The sequence below is a fragment of the Pelmatolapia mariae genome, linkage group LG16_19 (assembly GCF_036321145.2).
Source record: "Pelmatolapia mariae isolate MD_Pm_ZW linkage group LG16_19, Pm_UMD_F_2, whole genome shotgun sequence".
NCBI classification, from domain to species: domain Eukaryota; kingdom Metazoa; phylum Chordata; class Actinopteri; order Cichliformes; family Cichlidae; genus Pelmatolapia; species Pelmatolapia mariae.
The window spans coordinates 20,996,935-21,020,768 of record NC_086241.1 but is presented as its reverse complement, the minus strand read 5'-3'; the positions used below and the strand labels follow the sequence as shown (position 1 = coordinate 21,020,768).

Here is a 23,834-nt window from a genome sequence, read left to right as displayed (position 1 = left end):
ATTAAAGGTGTTTATACTGATGACCCCAGCTCACACCTTTATGCAGTCAGAGAAACAAATGGAGCAAAGCTCTTCCTGGTGACTCAGAAATGATTCAGTGAGTAATCAAGTGTTTTGAAGGACATTTGCAAGTTTTTATGGCTGCTGCTTTTGCAATGATTAAGCTATGGTTATTTTGATTAGTTTAATTATTATTCAATAAATGTTAATCATGTGAAACAAATAAAGATCCTCAGTGCTTACTAGGTTTAAGTGGTACTTTAAAGCTGAACTTTCACATAAGCAAAACATTTTTTTTTTACTGTTATAGACGTGGAAAAAGGAAATGTTCATGCTGGGTGATCTTTTGCCTTGAAAGTGAGTTGCCTGAGTAACGGAAAACAGTTTATTAGGTACACCTAGCTAGTAAATGGTTGGATCTCATTTTGTCTCCAGAACTGGAGCTGGAAACATTCCTCTGACATTTTGGTCCGTGCTGACATGATAGTGTCAAACAGTTGCTGCAGATTTGTCCATGATGCAACTCTTCTGTTGGATTGAGGTCTAGTGACTGTGGACAGGATTTGAGCTTTCTGACATCGAGTGTCCCTATATGACACACTGTGGTCATATAGGGACAGACATGGTAAGCAACACTACTCAGGTGCTATAAAGAGTGCTCACTTGGTACTAAGGGGTCCATCACACCACCAAAAGCCAGAAGTGTTGATATAAGGCATGGTGGATGCATGCTTTCAGGTCGTTTAAGCAAAATTGACCGTACTATCTGGATGTTGCAGCAGAAATCAAGACACAGCAGGCTAAGGAAAATGTTTCCAGTCGTCTATCATCCAATTTTAGTCACACTGTTTGAGTTTCATTTGAATTATTGTTGCCTTCCTTTCAGCTGGAAGCAGTCTGGCCATTCGCCTTTGACATCAAAAAGGCATTTTCACCCAGGGAACTGCTGCTCACTGGATATTTTCTTTCGAAATCCTGGAGGTGGTTGAGGAAAATTGCCAGTAGATTAGCACTCAATAAACCATGCCTCCTTTACAGTCACTTAAATCACCTTTCTTCCAAATTGTGATGCTCAGTTTGAACTTCGTGAGGTCGGCCATATTTACATGCCAAAATGGACTGAGAATCAGCCATGTGATTGGCTGATTAGATGAGCAGTTGAACAGGTGTACCTAATACAGTGGCCCCTGAAATATACATTCCTCCACAAATGGTGGATCCCATCATTCCAGCTGTTCTTAGAGGAGCACTGTAATAAGTGAAGCAATGTTAGTGCGGAAAAATGTTGATCTCTTATTATTCTTACTCAATGCTAAAAATTTAAATCAGCTGTAGGCATCAAACCATATTTATTAGCATTAGACAGTCATCACAGAGCCATAACGATCAATCCTCAAAAGTGCCATTTGTTCAAACAGTCTTCTAATTAATTGTTAGCACTAATTATTGCTAAATTAGTCAGGGGTTAATTTATACAATGGGAACACCTCAAATAATTATTGTTACACAAAAACTATAAAACACCTTCATCAGAACAACAATTCTGATAATAGAGCGCTGTTAGCGTGTCAGTACGTGTTACCAATCAAGACAAGGCTTCACAGGTTAAATATGTTGCATTAGGCAAGTATTCCTGAAACACAATTAGAAAATAACAGTATCTTCCTATACAGTTTTGACTGCAAATTTTTAATCAAGTAATTCATAAATCAACATTTGAGTTCACACAGATTTAAAGTCATTCAGATGGAAGAAATCGTTACATGGTAATCAATGACAATTTAATGATCTCAAGCGGTACATGATGATCAAATTATAAATAAATCAAAAGGTTAAGTGCGATGACATCCTTAATTTCATCTGGACACATTCCTTAAACCATGTTCAACACAACTCTAAGAGTTACATGTTTTGTTTTTTTGGGAATTGTCTGCCTGAGGTACTGATTGCTACACCTGAAAAATCGATGATGGAAAAGGTAAAGACTTCCCAGCAAGTGTGCAAGATATAAAGCATGAACTTAAATTAAACACTGTACAATCACAGAACGTGTTGAACAAGAAGTATTTGTGCGTTGATGACCACCATTCTTGAGCGTGTGTTGACTACAGTTTAAAAAAAAAAAAAAGTTTTGTTTTCCTTCCCCCCCCAGTACATCCTGAGGAAATGTGAAACTTAAAGAAAAGTGCATATTTCCAACAGGGACAACAGGCTTAATGTGGTAGAACAATGGTTATTATGGCATGGATGTTATGGAGACAGCATGGTGTGATGTCGAGATGATAAGAAGTCTCCCTTTTAGTCCGCTGCAATGGAGCGTCGATACACTCAGGACTCCGCAGCCTGTTTGGCCTCCGCCTTCTTATCCTGCTCGTACCTGTTAGATGATTAAAAAACAAACAAACAAACAAAAAAAAAAACAACACACTGTTTAAATTGCCTCTTAACTAAAAATAGTGTTCCATGTTAACTATGGCCAAAGCTTCAGATAATGACTGCTGAAGAAACTGACCAATCAGATGAAAGTGTGGGGCTTAAAGAGACAGGAACTCAAACTTTCAGAGAGACCATGAACTGATGTGCTGCATCAAGTACTAGTTGAACGTGAAATAATAATAAATAAAATATAGAAATCGTGCAAAGCTACTTTGGTAGAGTTGTAGAATACAAATAAAGATACTTTCAGCTGCTCCCTTATTTCCCAAGGGAGTGCCACAGAGGAAGGATCCACCGATTCTACGGCGGATGCCTTCCTCACACAACCCTCCCATTTATCCAGGTATGGGACCATCACTAAGAGTGCAATAGCTTGTGATTCCCCCCCCCCCCCGAGACTGGCTTTCGTGTCTCCTCTGGGCTTGAACTGGGATATTGTGGATGTGCCAGGAAGCTATGTTCACTAAAACACTAAAAATCTAGTGGTATGAATACTTAGCAGCAACTCATCTCAGCGAAGAGACTAGTTTGTGTAGCAAAACTGAATTCCAAGAATCACTTGACTGATACACTACTGTGCAAAAGTCTCAGATCAAGTCATTTTTAAAAACTTTTGCTTCTGATGAGCCAAACTTTCCTGTAACTTTTTTTTTTAAGTACTCTTGAGCAATAGTTCTCCAGACTTTCTGAAGGTCTTTCAACATTGTTGAGACAGGTTTTTGCGGTCTCAGCAAGTGGTGTTGGAGATCTTGCCAAAATTGAATAATAGTGCAGAAAAGTACAGACTGGCCTCCCCAGTCCAAAGAAGAGATTTAAATATCCCTCAAAAAGCTTGGGGAACTATTCCTGAAGACTACTTAAAGAAATGAGAAGAAAGCTGTCAACGAGAGTTCAGTGTGTGTTGAAGAATAAAGGTGGTCTTAACAAATATTGACTTGTTGTAATCGAACTGTCTCCTGATAGAGTTCAGCTGACACTGGAAAGCAAAGCACACATGAAGACTACAGTACATTATACATTCACTATAGCTACAGCACTCTAGGGTCAAACATTAACGTGCCTGCATGATTTCATATCAGCAATGATTAAGAAAGGCTACTGTGCAATTATCTTGCATTCCTTATTATAACTAATCTTTAAAATGCTTCTAACAGTGATTATGAGCTCATGTAACCCACTGGCAGAAACACCATTTACTGTGCATTCACACACCTCCAGATCCTGTAAAGCTGTGAGGCTCCGGCACTGCCGACAAAGAAGTTGACGGCAAACAGGTTCCAGTTTTTCGGGATGATAACCAACGAATATCTGGACCAGATGAGCCCTGATGGAGAAACAGAACAGGAGGAATAAACGTGACGCACACTGATGGTACACCAGGGTCACTCCTCAGGACAGAGTCTGTGTTTTGGCCAAAGAGTCGCAGATAAGATTTGTTTGAAGAGACATAGTGCAAAAAAAAAGTGGAACAAAACAGGCGACCTTTAACACAGATTGGTCCAAAAAAAAAAAAAAAAAAAAAAAAAAAAAAAAAAGAATATAGAAAAACCTGAAAGCTGAGCAGAGAGATCAAGTAACGAGATGTGAAATGTATAACAACAACTCAAGGCAGAGCTTAAGAACTAAAAACTATTCATCACTTCTTTCAAAGTTTAAACCAGGATTAAGTTTCCAGTTAACCTTTTACTCGCTGAAAACCCTAAATTAAGAAAGGTGTCGACCAGCTGTGAACTCTGCCCAAGGGGAATATTCTGCAAAAGCCCCAGAGAAAGACTTACCAGGGAAACTTTTCCATTAAACTGTCCATTGTCTCACACAAAACCCATTTGGATGTACGTACGCGTTTATTCCAAACTGACACATTATGAAGTCGACTTGAGTTTCGGTGTCGTCTCACCTGTGGCCGTCAGCACTGCAGACTGAGAGGTACTGAGTTTGTCTGCTGGTCGAGTCATATCAGCCAAACCAGCGATAACCAGACCCTGTAGAGAAGAGACTGATGTATTTACTCCATTAATGATCAGTCAGTTTTAAATGAGAATCCCAATAATCACACAGTGGCAGTGACAGGTTTTAAAAAAAGAAAATATTCTGGAATATCTATAGACCCATAAAAAACATCCAAATACCACAATCTTCTTATTGAGAGAACTGCCATGTGTGACAAATTTCATTCGAAGGGGTCAAGAGTTAACAAGGGAACTACTTGTGTAAAATAATGTGCGAGCTACAGTGTAAGAGGCTTAACTGCTGACTGTCTGCTGATGAGGTGCGGATAAAGGCATGCTTGGATTGTTTAGTAGTTTTAAATAAATCATATTTTTAAAGTCTGTCTGCACTTTATGCTGTGGCTTATGAGTTGGGTGAATGTGCACCTACCCATTTAAACACTGGGGCCCAGAAGAAAACAGTTTTCGGACCTACAGAGAAAAAAAACAAAAAACAAAACATAAAATCACACCGTTTAGTTTTTCAGAGGTAACCAGCTTTCCCACAGTATTAACCATACACAATAAATTTGAGGATAAATAAAAGCTCCTGATATGAAGGCTATTTCTCTTATAGCAAATTATACAATGACAACCCAGGCTTGAGCTAATTTAGAAACTAGTGGTTGAGGGGTAGAAAATAAAACAATACATAAATAAATAGATACAGCACAGAAGTGTTATATTTTGTGTAGTGATACTGCATCATCTCGTGTACCACCCTCCTATTAATTGAGCAAACTTGTATTAAATAAGCAAACATATTACACTTATGCTGGCTAAATGGTTGCTGGTCGCCCAGAGCTTGAGTATGTCGCACACTCACGACTACTCCTGACTGCAAGGCGATTGCACAGGTCACCTTTTTTCAGGCAGGATGCGGTCAGCTCAATCCACTCTGATTTTCAAATGTTTGCAAATAATCCCTGTCTAATTTATAAATGCAGACACTGCTAACATGTTGCCATCACTCTGAATAAGTTCCTGTTAGTATCAACTGGCTGCCAGCTAGTTGTATTCTGTTTATGTTTCAATAGAAGAGGAAGGCTGCTGAGCGTAAATGTAGTAGTCAATATGAATTTCTATCTATGCAGTCAGCAGGAGATATGGGATGTTTGACGATTTATCACAGTTAACTGCTGTATTATCAGAAACAAACTGCATGTAATTGCCAACTTGACCCCATTCAGTTGCAGGCTGATCGACTGTCTTATGGCAGCATTTATGGCAGATTTAATCACAACTTTATCTTTTGACTAAAACAGATATTGAAAAAGGTAAACTTTGACACAATTTGCATTTAACAAAAATTGCTAAACTCACTATAAGTTACTGCAATACTCAACATATCGCAAAATGTTAGAGACCACAAGAATCTTGTAACTGGAGAGAAGTACTGCAATAATATTGTATTGAGGGGTGTCTAGTGATTTTCATCTCTATCACCAACAGTATCACCGTGACACATTTTGTCCACAGGAAAGTACTGTGAAGCTGACTTTTACTCTCTGTGCTCACAAAAAGATAATTTGTGTCAAGAGGATTGATAATAAAAATGTTCTGTTTCTATACTTTCATATATTTTGGGTGGTCAGTTATCAAGTTTAAATGTCACTTTATAAACAAAACCAATTCAGAGATCAGCAGATTAATAGATTCTGAAAGCAACAACTAGCTGCCGTCCTTAATATAATAAAAGACCATGTGATAACATTGCCGCAGTTTCTTTATAGCAATACCTTTACACCTTTGAACTCCTGTCAAACAAACACCACCTCAACAACCCTGATGCAATCGTGGCGTTATTACATCAGAACTGGAAAGCAGCAACAGAAAACATCAGATGATCAGGACATCACAGCACTGGCTGTTAACACTCAAAATATAATGCTCGTATTTGAGCTCACTGAGTTTTTCCTGCTTAAGACATTCAAGCTCTGGAAGAGTGAAAAGCTCAAATCAAAACCACACCACTGGATCTGAGTGTCACAGATCAGACACTCAGTGTCTCTGAGCCACTGGGAGGAGATTCACAAAGACTTAATTAGCCACAGCACAGTGAAGAAAAGCTGCTGGTCTGGAATCAGCATTCCCGGCAGCGCTGCAGGGCAAAACAGAAACAGGCAGTTTGTGGCTGCCAATCATCTTTGAGGGAGTTGGCTTTTGTCTCCACCCCTTCATACCTGATCAGAAAAGTTGTCCTTGACAACCCCGGAGCTCCAGTACCCTTTCACAGACAAAGCTAAGACCAGTGTCACCAGTGACACTAGTTACTCCTTAACCGAGATCCCTCTAGGTAATATCAAGTGTCCTCAATACATAAGCAAGACTTACGAGAAACACCTTCAGTTTAGTTTGTGCTTCAAATGAGAGCTAAAGATTTTAGCACAGTGTTCTGCTGCTTAATTATAGTGTGTTATACTCGTAGGCAATTCTTCTGTATTTATACTACCCTGACTGATAAATAGTGACAAAACATACATTCATGAGGGAAAGTGGGAGGTGAGTGCACAAATACCAGAAATTTTCAGTGTGCATTGCAACTCACTGGATAAGGATGATATAGACATGGCCAAATTTGTTGTTGGGTCTGGTTTTATTTACAGTTTATCGTCATCTTTAAATCATTAAAAACAAAACAAAGAAACAAACAACAAAAAACAAAACAAAAAACACCAAAACAAACTACTGTCAAATAGAAATATGGAGCTACCAATTATGGGGACCCCCTTGAGAAGAATAATTGAGCATTTAAAAGTAGTCAAGTTTATTCTACACCTCCTACTTCACTCTGCTCAGCGTAGGTGCCGTATGGCCACGCTCCTGGAATTCTAGTCTGTTCTGAAAAGTTAGCCAGCATGATATAAACAAACAACAGTGATCATGTTGTCCCCAACAAATCCCTTTAAGAACAAACTGTTGCCTCCAACTTTCTCTGTAAACAGAACTTCAATCACAGCACGGCCTTTAAGTTAGGTGTGTGGCAAATTTGTCGGGTGACAAAACAAGTGGGTACCAAAATCTGGATTTCAGCTGTGCAGAGCATAGATTTGATTGAAGTGAGCTGTGTTTGTGTCCCTGCTGTGCTTGATACCAGGCACACAAAAAAGTAAGTTAGAACAGCTTTATTTGCAGATTTAGCTAGGATCATATCCAGGATACCTGAGCACAAAGAAGGAGGGATGTCACCAAATAGAAACATTACCCACTTTATCCAAGCTCAGATGATGTGCAGCAGTAACAAGAGGACACTGCATTCAAAAATAGAAGTAATCCACAGGGTCTTTAGCTGCTCTGATGCCGTGAATGCATGCAACTCATGCATTACATTTTTAGAGTAAGTAGTGGCAGATTCGGCACAGAAATAAGGAGGTGCTGTTGAGACAGCTGGCTGCATCTGGATTAAGTTGAGACAGCTGCTCATTCTTTGAGGCAGTGCCAAACAAGCTGCTGGGAGGACATGGTCACTGCGTTCCATTTATCTCGGAAGTTGTATGCCGGAGCATGACGTCACTCCTGAGTTCAAAACTTGCCAGTTGTAAAGCCGGAAAAGCGAGGATCTGTTTTTCCTACCCTGCGAGGTAGAGTAATTCATCCATCACTAGCAATACCGGCTGCTGGTGCACATTCATAGATAGAGCTTGGTCAGTTCCCTGTGTAGTAAGTCACAAATACACAACACTTACAGTACACAATCCAAGTTTTACTAATGTTTTTGTCCACTGTTGTAATGGTGGACCATAAATTAGGCCAACCTTTTGAGTTGACTTGAGGGCATTCCAGTTGAAACTTCCATCTTGGAAGTCGGCATTTCTGATTTCAAATGGAACGGAACATATCTGTGTTTCACAGTGAAGTAGATAAATAACAGAAGTAAAGTCTGAACAGTAAAAAGTAGGAGAGAGCATAACGGGTTTTTTACTAATGCAATCAAACAGATTTTGACCTTCTACCAAAAGAAGAAAATCAATTTTTGTGCAAGTTGGGTTTAATTTATTCAAAACCAAGTTACCAAAACTAACAGGAAGCAGCATGAACTTCTGTTTAGCCAACCTTAACTATATGAAACCAATTAGGCTTACGTTCATAGTCACTCTCCAGAGGCACAATACTACTTTTCTTATCAAACCGAGCATGCGACTACATAGTTTAGTGATAAAGGACAGATTTAAATGCACAGTTAAACACCCAGAACTCGATAAACTGAAAGAAAGTGGGTTTGGCTTCAGCTCTTCGTCCACAGACCGAGCTTCTCGGCTCCGCCCGCGTTACCCCGGCAGTTTACAGATTACACTGACAGCGCAAACACAATTAATTTCATGCAGCTCGGGCATCAGCGCAAGAGCTGCTACTGTGACCCCTGAACGATGCGGTGCAGAAAGGTCAGTGCATCCTCATCCCATATCACGGCTGGACAGGGCGGCTGCGGTCACCCGCCTCCCTATACCAAACAAACTCAGGACGGTCAACTGTGTCTTACCTGCCGGGTGGTTGTACACAGGTCTCAGCTTGGCGGGCAGCATGTGCTCGATCCTGTCCAAAATCCTGTGATAGGACGCTCTGAGCGCAGCCATGATGAAGGTGTTGATAATGAATGTGAGAGATGAGCGGAAACTTGGTAGCGAGCTCGCAAAACTGTTAGCTCGCCGAGTAGCTAGAGACTTTAAAAAGCTGTTTGTGAGATTTAGATACGGCTCAGAGAGGATGCTGCTGTCCTGCTATCGACCTTCTCCCGGTGGTACTGTGACCGCTGCTAACGCTGCTAACTGTCAGTAGCTTCTCCCACTCTGACACGACGAGGTGACTTTCTGTACGATGCAACCTACCGCATGACGGCGGGGCTATAGGTTTGCGCTATTCTCATTGGGCACTGCGGTCATACCCATGATGTGATTGGTTTACACAGGCCTGTTAGGTTTTTGGCACAGTTTGTGCCAACTGGGTGGAGCTAAAAGTAAGAACAAGTGGAAGAAACCACCAAGAAACATTGAACCAGACGCCTGGTTTAAGAAAATAATAATGATGAGATATTGGCTGTATCCCAATTCAGGGTCTGCAGCTTTAAAGTATGCAGCCTTAACGGTCCTCAAGGCCCGCTTACTCAAAGACCGCTAAGGCCGGAAGTGCGATGCTTGTAGGCTTGTGAAATGGGACGGTCTAGCCTCCGTTGAGCTGCCCAGGTTGCCTAGCAACCATGATACTAACCGCTGGAAACGTTTCATACAGCTTCGTTTGACAGAAATGAAGGAGAACATATTTTGTTCATTTGTTTCTACATGAGCTTTGTGTGATTTGATAAGTATCTGAGGCTGAGACCACAGGACTGTAAAACATGATTGTTGGGCTTCATTTCTGTACTGAACAGTCATTTTAAGATTAGCTAATTATTATTTACTAGCTAATGTTGTTCATGAGACTAAAGTCATCTTACTTTGGTAATGTAAATATGGCCAATATTATAGTTATTATATTAATCATTATTAGTTATTACAGCAGTGAACTTAAACTCTGTGTCAAATACTGAGCTTCAGTTCACTGCAATTCAAGTTGCAGTTATTGATATGTCCAATCACCTTAAATCTTCACTCAAAGACAAGTATCTTTGACAGTGTATATATAGGTGTATTATATATAAGAGACAAATATTGTTCTTTTAGTATGTTGACATTACTAAATTTGGCTCAATGCTTACATATATGTATAAAAAGAAAATGTACGAGCTGTGATAACTGTTTCTGATAAAATGAAGAGTAGACTGATATATTAAATATTCCTTTATTGGGTGAGAAAATCATACCATGTCATAACTGCTTTAAGTCATACAGAATAGATATCAGAGCCTTAAACAGGCTGACCTCTGCTAAATGGATCAAACTGGGCAGAAAGTATACAAACACATAACATCCTTATAGCATATGATGTAACACTATACATCAACTTACCTCAGAATACATAAAGCATATAAACAATTACAGCAATATGATACAACAAACACAGCAGTAGTACTAATCCAAAATACTCAAAGCTTCATAGAACTGAAACAAACATTTACTTTTAGGTCCATTCTGCTGCTGATACATACTTTAGGTTTCTGAATATTAAACTTGTTGCTGCCTTTCAGTGTTTACCTTGAAGGCCCTGAGTACTTTCTCCCACACTGAAAACACTGGAATGATAAAATTATTTGAACATTACCTAATAAGACTGATTCAGGACAGACAATTAGTTCTTTTAAACTTTTCTAGCAGTCCTTCACAAACAGGGAACAATCTGTCTATTCTCTCCATCTGTCAGCTGCTGCTGGCTCTTCCTCCTCCTCTTCCTCACACACTGCTGAGTTTGTCCTGGTGGATCATCAGGGGTGCAAAGCCTCACAGATGATGTGCAGCAGTGGGTCCCTCAGTCTGTCCTCACTCTGGACACTTGCAGTTGTCACACATGGAAATAAAATGTGTGATAAGCTGCAGGATTGAAATACAAGTGTAACTTATAAACACATGTTCATACTTTTATTACACAATCACAGAGAAAGAAAAAGAGAGAGAGTGCAGGACAGACAGACAGGTGACAGTCTCAGGTGTATACACTGCTACAAAACAGCACAAGAGAAGGAGGATTTAGTGTTTGTGTTATTACGAGTGCTAAACAAGAAGAGTTCCCAGATGGTACAGTGGACACATGTGTGACTCCTGTGATTAAAGCATCTTTCTTTCAGCTTAACGAGTGAACCGTCAGCTCGTTCAAACACACGTTAAAGTCCGTTTGGCTCGACACCACCGAACAGAGGCAGCAATATAACATAGCTAACATTAACAGTGCAGTGAATCCTGCTTGTGCCGTGATATTCAGGACTGCAAACCGAGCAGCATCACTGACTTTCAGCTTGTTGTGTTTGTGGATATATGACTGACTTTAATTATCCATAAAATCATCACATTCTCTGTAGGATTAAGGTCAACTATTGAACGGCGTATATTTTAAAGGCTTTAAAACCAAGTACACGCTGAAAGTACAAACATCGCTAATGTCACATAAGTTTGCCGACATGTGGCCAACAGTAATGTTTTAATGTTCTTCATTATTAAACATTTGCACATAAATGAGTGACATCAGCTGTGTCCCAAAACGTCGGCTGCATCCTCTGGAGGCCGCATTTGAAGGCCGATTACGTCACAGCCAGGCGACGAAGGCTGTCCCGTCGACTCCTTCAAATGCGGCCGACAAATGCGTCCTTCATTTCCCCGAATTTGAAGGATGGGTCGGGTGTGTCCTTCGTGGCCCACCATATCCCAGAATTCATAACGCGGCCCAGCCAAATTTCAGCTGCCAACAATGGCGGCCGCTACTAAGTTTTAAAATGAGTCTTATTAATCTTTCTGGGTCACAAAATAAACGTTTAACATATTTTCAGGCGAGAAAGTAGCTGTGTAAATTACAAATATCTGCTTGGTTTATCAAGACATCGCATATTTGCAAAAGTGCGCCGACGTTTTCGGAGACGTCTGTTACCCACCCGCTCGATAGCGAGCCGGGGGATTCAATGGTCATTCCAGCCGGCGACAGCAGCGGACTCCCGGTTTCATCGTTTTCAGACCCCCGCTTTTTTGCTACTCAGGTTAAACATGATATATAAGTCACTCGGATAACTTAAAAATGTAATTGTTTGCCTTTTTTCGGTGTTTTATTTGTTCTGGAGTAAATTGGTTTGGCTGAGATCAAAGTTATTCGATTATTAGATTAAATACAACTTTATTAATCCATCGGGTGGGTTCCTCCGGGATTTTCACACAGCTGAATAAACGTTAAACAGAAAACTGATTAAACAGAAGTGTGAGACGGTCGAGAATTTACGCCAGTGTCCTGTTATATTTTAGATAGTACGGAGCCCTGCAGGGGACATGGGAGAAAAAAAAAATTAAGACGGACTTTTGCGGGATCTCGCAAAACATTGCGAGATCTCGCAAAACAAACTCGGGATCTCACAAAACTTTTGCGAGATCTCGCAAAACAAACTCGGGATCTCGCAAAACAAACTCGGGATCTCGCAAAAGTTTTGCGAGATCCCGAGTTAGTTTTGCGAGATCTCGCAAAAGTTTTGCGAGATCTCGCAAAACTAACTCGGGATCTCGCAAAACTTTTGCAAGATTTCGCAAAAGATCCTGCTCCTTTTTGATAGCAGTTCAGCTGAAGGGTGCGGACATGGAGGAGGATTTAGAACATTTTTTGCGGTCAAGAGAGGTCCCACACGACGACATCATGCACATGCAACAAGACAAAGTACGTATAAACAACAAAGCATTAAACACCGTGGTTCAAGAGGCGAGTAACTTGTTGAAAAACCGAGGTCGTATATGCATGCCTTTAATGTTAACTCTTGTAAATATGTTCAGGTTCATTAAACATAACTCGTTAAGTCCACATATGTTTTGAAATTTCAAATCGTGTCCAAATTCATTGGCTGCATCCTACTGAGGACCCGGGCTTCGTTGTGTACGTGGGCCGGGTCCTCAGAAGGTCGGGTATGCCGGAAGTTGGACGGTCTAGCCTTTTGATTAGCGTCACCGCTGTCTCGGTGGAGTTTAAGAAACTCGGCCGTCTGCTCCTTGCTATCTAAAATATAACAGGACACTGGAGTAAATTCTCGACCGTCTCACGCTTCTGTTTAATCAGTTTTCTGTTTGACGTTTATTCAGCGGTGTAAAAACCAAGGAGGAACCCACCCGGGGATTAATAAAGTTTTATTTGATCTAATTTAATCTAATAACTTTAATCTCAGCCAAACCGTTTACTCACGAACAAATAAAACGCTGAAAAATGCCAAACAATAACATTTTTAGGTTGTCTAAATGTTTTATATATTACGTTTAACCTGAGTAGCAAAAGTCCGTGGTGATCTGAAAATGATGTGCCGGGAGTTGTGCCGTTCTCGGCGGCTTCAGCGACCCTCGAGCTCTCGGATAGCTATCGAGCTGGTGGGTAACAGACGTCAACGAAAACGTCGAAGCACCTGCAAATATGCGATACCTTGATAAACCAAGCACATATTTCAAGTGTACACACCCACGTTCTCGCCTGAAAATATGTGAAAAGTTTATTTTGTGACCCAGAAAGATTAATAACAGTAATTTTAAAACTTATTAGCGGCCGCCATTACCGGAAACTGGAGTTTGGCTGGGCCGCGCTATGAATTCTGGGATATGGTGGGCCACGAAGCACACACCCGACCCATCCTTCAAATTTGAATTCGGTGAAAAGGAGGACGCATTTGTCCGCTGCATTCGGACTGCCATCGGCGCATCGCTGTGACGTAATCGGTCTACAAAAGCGTCCTCAGGAGGATGCAGCCCATGAATTTGGACACAGCTTGTATGTCTAAAATGTGATAAAAAAAAGAAGAAAAAAAAAAGGTTGCAGCCCATGAATTTGGATGTTGTGTGGATTAAGAACTCTATTTGTGATACAGTTAGGATTCCATGTGTGCTAGTGTGGCATTAATAGCATTTCTCTAATGTTTTATGTCTGCAGGTGGATAAGGCAGTGCTGTCCGTCATGACTGATGGAGAAATGGCGAAATACATAAGGACATATGGTGACAGAGTAGCTGTCAAGTCTTTCTGTCAACAAACTAAGTACAGCACAGATAAAGAGACTCTTCTGCAGAACCTAAGAGATAAAATTGCGGCACGGAAAGTAAGATCAAAAACCAAAGGAGTGCTGTGTGGTTCATCAGGCGTGTTCCACAAGCAAGGTGAAGGGATGGCAAGACAGAGAAATACTGCAGGAGAGAAGACCTGCAGAAAAATAGAAATCGGATGGCTTCATTTTAGCAGTAATGAATACCGTCAAGTGAGAACCAGAAATGGTGGAGGAACAAGACATGCAACTGTGGAAAAAACTACAACTGTAGCTAAGATTTTGGAAATGGGAAAGGACCTGTTTTTTCCAGATGGGAACTCGCCAAAAGGGAGAGTTGAAGACTTTAACATAGATGTCTGTGATTTTAAAAGAAATTCGATTCCTTTAGATGACACCGTTGGCAAACTTTATGAACAAACCAAATTGAAGATCCTGAGATTTTACATTTGCACGAAAGATGAAAAACCGTCAACAGTTCAGTCCTCATCTGTAGAGGATTTTTCTGTCAGCATAACTGAAGAAGATTCACCAGTGACATTACTTGGATCTGACAGTGAGACAGATGATTTTGTCCCAGATCTACTTGACCATGGGGATTCATCTGACAGTGACACTGGCAAACAGGTTTGTTAAAATAAGAAAGTTATTATTAAAAATAATGATCACTTTAAAGTTACTGTATTTTGTTGTGTTTAGTAGTGCTTGTTGGTAACGTGCGACATTTTCTAATTTCGTTGTACTATTGTACTAGGTATGACTGTGCAACGGCAATAAAGAGTTGTCTTATTCAAGTGCTCTATGTACATCTACGAATACTTTCACTTCTGTAGGATGAAATTATTCCAGGAATTCTTTATTGACTTGTGTGGTAAGGTACATTTAATACATCTGTGAAAGAATTACAGCTTTGTATTCATTAAGATGTAGTAAATGATTGGCTGCTGAAAAAATAATTGAATTATGTTCGTTTGTTTCTTGTGTTTGTTTTCTGGTTCACAGATTCACAATTTCCAGATGGAACACAATCCAAAAAAACTGAAATCACTCTGTGAGGCAGTCACAACACAAAGACAAGGAAAATCACATTATATTCATTCAACCCCAACAGACATTAAAAACACTGTCGTGGGACAGCGGCAGCAGAATGACTCAAGTGATCATGATTTCCCTGACCACTGCTCTGAAATTATTGATCTGACCAGTATAGTTCCTGATAAATCCTTCAAACTAGAGTCCCGGGACAAACTTCCAGAAGATTTGGAATTTCGTTTTCCAGACATAGACGAAGCGGATACGGTTCTATGGAATCCTGAAGAGGATCTTGTCAGAGCAGATGGTGATGACACAGTTGTGATAACCCTGAATTATGTCAACAGTGACGATCTCACACAGGTAAGACCATGGAAAGTTGTGTTTGATGTGGTTTATGTAAGTGTTACAAAATATGGAAATTTATTTATACTCAAATTCAATGACTTGCATACTTCTGATTTTAAAAAAGCTGATCATGCATTTCTGCTTGGACAAAATTTAAGCATGTATGTTATTTTCTGTAATATTATTCTTTTGGATCTTAAAAGAAATCACCTACACTACTGTGAAACACTTGCTCGATTTCTATTAATCAGAATTCATCTCTTGTTTGTTTAAAACTTGATTTTGTTGCAGCAATAATACAACATTTTAAGTAGTAAGAAGTACATCAAGCTCTGATAAAAACCTGTGGAATTCCACTGTAATGTCTTTTTACTCTTGTAAGTGAAACATGTAGGCTGAAAATAAAGAGGTGTATCTTTTTCTTAAGACCTATTGACATATTTTGCAGACTTTTTAAGAACATTAATGATTTAGAATAGGCCAAGGTAGAAGATTGAAGAAGAGTCTTATAATCTTGAAGGGTTAAGGTGTCTGTTGTCAGTTAATGCAATACTTCCTTCTCAGAATGCCGACACAAATGGATTACCTATGGATGGTTTCCTGCTCCCATTGTCTTCAGCTAATGGCTTGCCCACATCCCATATGCAGTCAATACAGGAGGAAGCAACCCAGATTGCACAGGTAAGATGGATCAATTCAGGCAACCATAAACACCTATCTTTACATAATGTAGAGATGGCAAAATTGCCTGCTATTTTCCGAGGATATGGCAGTTTGTGGGTCCATTTGAATTAAAAAAGGATATTGTCAGTTGAGAGACAATTCCAGTGATTCACACTAAGATAAGATTAAACAGGGAATTTAGTCTTTAAATCAAATTATTTACATAACACATGAGCAACACATTGTTTTGGTGTCACTATTGTGATCTCTACCTTCTTTGCACAGAAGTGAGTCTTCTCATACATGTATGAGCATGTATAGAACACTTGTATAATTTTCTGAGGCATACGAGGAGATCCATCAGGCCGAAATGTTAATGTTATATATAAATTATCAGTGCAAACATGGTTTGGGAATGTACAGCCCACTAAAATTAGACAAAGAAATTTCAAACTTTATCAGAAGATTGATATTGTGTAATCTGTACAATTTATTTACATTTCTTATGGACTGTGCATATTTTGTCTTTTACTCAGGACCATGGACTGAATTTCATCGCACAAGGTTTGCCTTTAGATTCAAGCAGCCAACTTTCCCCATCAAATTCAGGAGACCCACAGAGCCCCCTACATGTATCAGTTCGCAGGATAAAAGTTGTTGATGATCTTTTGGCTGTATTTATGGACCGTAGCATTATGAATGAGACTTTAAAGATGAACTTTGTAAATGAAAATGCTGTTGATGATGCTGGGGTGTCAAGGGAGGTTTACACTGCATTTTGGGAGCAATTTTTGGAACAGTGTGAAGGTGAAACTGAACGAGTTCCAAGGCTGAGGCCAGACTTTAGTGAGGCTGAATGGCAAGCAGTTGGGCAGATATGGGTGAAAGGCTTACTAGACCATGGTGTCTTTCCAGTGAGGCTGTCAAAGGCTTTCATTTTAGCCTGCATCCACGGAATGGACTCAGTTGATGTAGACATTCTGATTGCATCGTTTCTCAACTATCTCCCTCTTGTTGAGAGATCTGCTGTCAACAAGGCTCTCCAAGGCACAATGGATGAAAATGATGAAGAGGACCTGCTTGATCTTTTTACAAGGATGGGTTCCCACTTCCTACCACCTAAGAACAACATGCAGCCTGCCATTGAAACAATGGCTCATAAGGCCATTCTCCAAGAGCCAAAGTATATAATGGATTGCTTCTCCACACCCATGGCACGTCTGCAGCTGAAACTGTCAGGCAAGGAAAGTGTGTTGTCTCTGTATGAGACAAAGAAGGCCACAGGCAAAAGACTAGTGCAGCTGTTTGAAACAACAAAATTGATGCTGTCTCACGGAGAACAGACAACCTTTAACCATCTTCAGCGTTATGTTAAAAACGCTGATGAAACCAAAGCTGAGAAAATCCTGCGCTTCTGCACAGGATCTTCTGTGATATGTGTTGACAAAATTTTGGTGTGCTTTAATGCTGAAACTGGGCTCAACAGAAGGCCTGTTGCTCACACCTGTGGAGCTACCCTTGAAGTGCCATGCACTTACAGTTCTTATCCTGAATTTCGCACCGAGTTTGACAATATCCTTTTCAGCAATTACTTTGAAATGGACATCATTTGAATCTGATGTGTACTAATGGTTACAGCTGTAATTGTTATATGTATGATTATCCTTGAGTTCATGAATTCTGTCTTTTCTCATTTGTCATTGAAGCATTTGATATATTCAGCCGTATAGTAAGCTGTCACACATTTAACTTTCTGATGGCTTAGTTGTATGTTAGCTCCGATTTCACAAGGACTCTTTATTGTTTAAAATTCTTTGAAAATGACTGCATCTTTAACTTCTGTTGAAAACAAGGTTTGAGTTTATTGTTAGAGGGACAGATCACATCAAAATATGCTGTACACATTATCATTGTTTTCATTTACTCCTGCCATCAGCCAGAATAAAGGCTTGCTTTTGTTTTAAGTTCAGTGTCCTCTCTCTCTCTCATTGTCTGCTTTTGGGTACGTTCTGTCAACACACCTGCATAGCCCGCAGTGATACACATTGGCCTGCTGTTTATCCATCTAGAATATTTTGTTGTGAGTTGCCTAGTTTTGTGAGATATTAGCTGTAGAGATCTCTTCCTTGTTAAAAAACTACATGAAGCTACATAAAGTCTACATAAAGACATTGCTACTAAGCATTAGGTACCGTGTGAAACAAGAGAAAGGTAGGCTTGTGCAGTCAATATCTCTAAAATTGGGTAACTCACACTACAGCTAGCAAACAGAAAAATGTGTAAATTTGATTTTAGGGTGAAAGGTCCATTAATATTAGCAAATAATGTCACTATGGTTGCAAAAAAGTTATTGAAAGTTAATGATAAGATCCTGTTTACAAATTCTTAAAGCTGATGTAGCCTATAAACATCATCTTGTAACAATAAGTCCTATTCCCCTTGATTAGCTTCCAAAATGTTTACTAGTTGTTTTGTTAAAAAGCATATTGCCATCATTATCTTTTTTTGAAAGGACTTTGCCATAATGTGACATACAGATGATCCACAATTCTTTATACTGTCTTATATAAATACAAATTAACAAGTAATGATTATCAGATTTAACATTTTCTTGGATAAACAAGTTTGTATGCCAGGATTTCAAATTAGATTAAATAGTATATATGGTTAATTATAAAATATTGCTACATTTTTGACAGATTATGCACTTCTGTCTACCCTTCTCTGAAATTTAAGTGCCTGGGAACACAGGCAGTCAATACACAGATGTTGTCGATATGCTTTTGTCATTTGCAGTTTTTTAGTTGTCAGTACTACATGGTCCCCCCAAAAAATTAGAAATTGATTAGATTTCAGTTTATTTGTCCGGTAGTTCAACAACACATATCATCCTTTCAGAAGTGGCGAGTTTTTCAAAAATAGCATTCGAATGAAATTGCTGTTCATCAACAGTATAGGTGGGTGCAGAGAATTTATTATTCAGCTGATAAAATAAGCTTCAGATTAAATTCGGTAGCTAAAAAAGAATGTTTATATCTATTTGAAATTCTAAGAGTTCAAAATGTCTTGATTTAGTTCTTTATTTTTTCAGTTTTGTTTAACCAACATTAAAAAACTAAAGCTCGTCTGGAATCACAGTAAATAGTTTTTAAAAAAAAATAGCAAAAATTACATCAAATAATTATATTTTTAGACAGAGAAACTTGAGTTCAGAAAAATGCTAAAGGTGCCCCCCCTCAGATTATAATCCCCCTTAGTACCATTTCATGTAGCCTACCAGTGTGACAGTGGGTGTTATAATATATATAGAGCAACAAGCCATAATAGAATATCTCTTCGATTTTAAACTGTATTCTAGCCAACATCAACAACTAAACATTCCCGTCATTAACAAATAGAGATGGTGTAAATACCAACTCACCATTTAAAAATTATTACAAAATACTCAACATAAACCACCATTATCCTAGTAAACACTGTACATTAAAACTCCTAACACATTAAATTAATACTTCTCTTATGTTTTGATCCATGTATCAAGCCAAATAGACAGGTAAAGTAATCCGAAGTAATACACATAGACATAGAACTTGATAACATTTGACAGAAAATTACAATGTTTTTGTGCTAAAGAACACTCAGAATATCATTAACAGGCAGAGACTTCCCTTTATACTTTAGTTCACTGACCCTCCTGGAACACAATTATAAATAATTCTATATAAGATATTCTCATAAATGACTGTGTACTAGAAAGCTTACAGTTTAAAGTCTGTTAAATATCCAGAAGTTAGCTTTCTCACATATAGCACAGGTCAATTTTGAGAAACGTTCTCAGCTGCAGTGTATGGAATTTACACTAATGCCACGATGTTCTCTCTTAGATGCATGTACAAGTTCACAGCCTGATATGGGTCTGTTGGTGGAGTCAGATGGGACTCAGTCATGAGGATATTGCACAGTTCATACACATCGGGGTCACATGGTTTGGTCAGTCGGAAAACACACTCAGTTTTACACATTTCAACATGTTCTTCTTCAGTGGGGCAAAGGAAGTCTCTTGTCCCGTAGAGCTCAGGTAATGTATACATTACATTAGGTCGCCCACTGGGGATATTGATGTTTGTTGATGGCCTGATGGAGTGTGCATTCCAAACCTGTGCAGTGTCATCCAGTTCATCCTGTTGACAAGAATACAGAAATTAAAGAAATGCGATCGCATGTATGTATATACATATATACATATATGCAGATCACGATGAACTCACTCACTTAGAGGAAGGTTTCTTATATTTATGCAATTTATTATTTTTAAACAATCATGTGAATTTTTGTAATCATGTACTTTACCTAATGTCATCTGTACAAGTGTTTCACACACTAACTCCTGTTACTGTCATGCTGTGATATTTTACATTAGTACTATTGGTCTTATTACTACCTGCTTGGCTCATCTACTCCCCTTATAATAATCAATTTGTTTTATGTCACTGATCATTGTATTTTGTATTTGAAAGTTATTTGGATATTCCAATCAAAATAATTCCAAATTGTAAATAGTTAATATTATAGATGAGAAATTTTCATATGCCATGTCAACATCTTCAACATAGATGTTACTGTAGTCTTGGTTGTTGAGCTCTGCCTTAAGGTGGCCAATTGCTTAAGCCTAAATTATAGTATTTACACAATTTTTCATTTACTCCCTGCTCCTGTCAACCTCTTCTCCCTGCCTTGTCTCTTTCTTCCTGCAAGTCTCTCCATTCTGTAAACCTGGCACAGATCTCATTTCTCACAATACTTCGTGTATTATCTCTCTATCACTTCCTCAGTTTCCTTTATCTCTCACTCACACACGCATGCATCCATACACGCAACAAAACATATTTTATTAACTCACCTGGATGAGTCCCATGCAACAAAACTGGAGGAGGTTTTTGTCCAGAAACCCACCATCAAAGTACCCGTTGTCTCTGATGTCTGCAAATAAGGATAACCAGAACTCCAGACACTGGCTGCGAAGAAAACGCCACCAGTATTCAATCCTTTGATTGGCGGTACTTGCTCCCTCCAAGTAACTCTCAAGGGTGTCGTTAGGAGCCACGGGCACAAGGAAACGCTGAAAGCCTCTAACATGGCCATTTTCAGTTCCAAGATCGCCTCTCACAACTCTAGGGCAGCCCTTTAAACGCTGCACCGCTTCTATGTAATACCCCCCGATCACTTTCGGATTACTATTTGTTGTGTACGCATTAAGCCAGATTATTTTTCTCGAGAAACCGTCAATACTACCATTGATACAGATGCCATATGGCTTCAGTTTGTCGTATGAGTCCATGTGCCAGATGAAGTTCGGCCCTTTTGAAAAATAGTTCCTTCACCTGAAACGTCTTGCTTGCCTCAGTGCGACGCCTCGGGGATCCAGCTCCTTCAACACCAAGCGCACATCCTCTTTCCTCACGCGTAGTCCATGTTCCCTGCATTTAGCGTACATCCATCTGTATCCGTGAAGCTGCCCAGAGTACTGCAGTTGGTTGTCAATAAATTCAACCAAGACGGCCAGGTCAGAGTACGCTTTGTGACGAGTGTGTCCCCTTGCGCTAAGAACTCTCTTCAGATGTCTTTCGCTTATATGAAAACTGTGTCTACTGCAAAGCACAGTTTTAATGTCTTTATAGTTTAGTCCAAGCTCAAAGTAAAAATCTATGAATCGCTCAAATGGGTGTGTGTCCTCCATCGCTGTGGTTGTTTCTGAGGTTTCAGTGCTGATTTGGAGGTGTATGGTACAGACTTTTGCGAGATCTCGCAAAACTTTTGCGAGATCCCGAGTTAGTTTTGCGAGATCCCGAGTTTGTTTTGCGAGATCCCGAGTTTGTTTTGCGAGATCCCGAGTTTGTTTTGCGAGATCCCGAGTTAGGCCGGAAGATCTCGCAAAAGTTTTGCGAGATCTCGCAAAAGTTTTGCGAGATCCCGAGTTTGTTTTGCGAGATCTCGCAATGTTTTGCGAGATCCCGCAAAAGTCCGTCTTAATTTTTTTTTTCTCCCATGTCCCCTGCGGGGCTCCGTAAGATAGCAAGGAGCAGACGGCCGAGTTTATTACACTCCACCGACACAGCGGTGACGCAAATATGAAGGCTAGACGGTCCCATTTCACAGTCTCGCACTTCCGGCCTTCTCGGTCTTCGAAGGACCCGGCCCACGTAGACCGCGAAGGCCAGGTCCTCCGAAGGATGCAGCCGACGTTTTGGGACACAGCTATCGTATTCAGGACTTACTTTTAAAAGATTACTCTTCAGCCGCCCCTCTTCCATCGTTTTTTTCGGCAAAATTATCCACACCCACTGCCGCGCTATGAAGTCCGGGATATGTTGGGCCATGGAGGATACCGTGACTGACCATCCTTAAAATTCAGGGAAGTGAAGGACGCATTTGAGGGCCGCATTTCGAGCAGCCTTTGAATTGGGACCAATGACTGTTGATTGGGACAGCCTTCGTCGCGTCGCTGTGACGTAATCGGCCTTAAAATGCGGCCGTTAAGGCTGCAGACCCTGAATTGGGATACAGCCACCGTATTTTATGCTTGAGGGCCAGAGAATGTTTAACAGGAGGGAAATATGTGCAGCCATGAACTACACATATAATATTATATAAGTGATGAGACATTTAATATACAGAAGATATCGTTACTGTGCAAAGTCTTTCGCCTCCCCATATTTTTTATTTATTTTTTGCTGGCAACTTTGGTAAACAAGATCAGGTTTTTCTTGAAATGTGTGCAATCCTACAGATGCGGTGAGAAGTTTAGATGCACTCATCATAGACATGAATGTTATGGTAATTTGGAGCTTTTAATGATTTCTCGGAGCTGTTCTTTTTCCTAAGTAATATGACTCAACAATATTTGTAATTAAGTTAAAAATGAAGAATTAGGTGCAGAAGTTTGAATTTTGTTTTAGATTTTCTCTTATCCACACTAGTGATGGGAAATTCCGGCTCTTTTTAGAGAACCGGCTCTTTCGGCTGGACTCACTAAAAAGAGTTGGCTCTTCCGACAGCCAACAGGCACTTCAGGTTGTTTTGTTACTTTAATTAATTTATTATTAACAACAATATAAAATTATGCACAAAAGGAATTACTAATGCAAAAAACCATGGTTTTATTTATTTATGTTTATATATAAATATATACGGTGGCCCCTAGAGACAAAGCACGTACAAACTCTGAAGCACGTTGCTAGCGTTAACTGAAATTCCAAAATAGAGCTACCTAGATCACTTAAATTACACAATTGAAAGCATATGTGTATTGTTTGTGTATTTATACACAAACACTCATATATATTCAAATAATAATAATAAAAAAACGTTCATTTACCAAATTCGGTCATTGGTACTTCCTGGCTTGTGTAGCCACTAGGTAACAAAATCTCAACACTGCCCCTTGCATCGAAAAAAAGTGCGAGAGAGAGAGAGGGTGAGAGAAAGAAAGAAAAACACAAACAGGGCTCCCAATAAGTAGCTGGCTCTAAAAACCGAGAAGAGTACATAAAAGTTGTTGAAAGCTTCACTAAAGATTTGATTCTGCACGCTATAAGCAACACAAATGAGGCAAGGAAATTTCCTCCAGGGGCAGATAAAGCCATTATGAACAGGTTTACCCACAGGATTTGGGGCTAAAATTTTGTCCCAAAACCTTAAAATGTCCTTAGAGAACACTGAAGGACTCAGTGTGAA

At 39.6% G+C, this 23,834-nt stretch overlaps 2 protein-coding genes across 2 annotated transcripts; one reads left to right on the top strand and one right to left on the bottom strand.

The window, feature by feature from the left end:
- Window positions 1-1,332: 1,332 nt before the first annotated feature.
- On the bottom strand, window positions 1,333-9,241 carry mpc2b (mitochondrial pyruvate carrier 2b). The gene is made up of 5 exons (XM_063499919.1): window positions 8,905-9,241; window positions 4,816-4,856; window positions 4,334-4,418; window positions 3,649-3,760; window positions 1,333-2,377 (listed from the first exon to the last, which is right to left on the bottom strand). The coding sequence occupies exons 1-5, from the start codon at window positions 8,996-8,998 to the stop codon at window positions 2,329-2,331; spliced, it is 381 nt and encodes a 126-aa protein (XP_063355989.1). The 5' UTR covers window positions 8,999-9,241; the 3' UTR covers window positions 1,333-2,328.
- A 3,382-nt stretch (window positions 9,242-12,623) lies between these two features.
- On the top strand, window positions 12,624-17,713 carry LOC134644473 (uncharacterized). Its single transcript, XM_063497555.1, has 5 exons — window positions 12,624-12,701; window positions 13,950-14,114; window positions 15,195-15,452; window positions 16,002-16,118; window positions 16,637-17,713. Exons 1-5 carry the CDS (start codon window positions 12,624-12,626, stop codon window positions 17,711-17,713), a joined length of 1,695 nt encoding a protein of 564 aa, XP_063353625.1.
- Window positions 17,714-23,834: the final 6,121 nt, after the last annotated feature.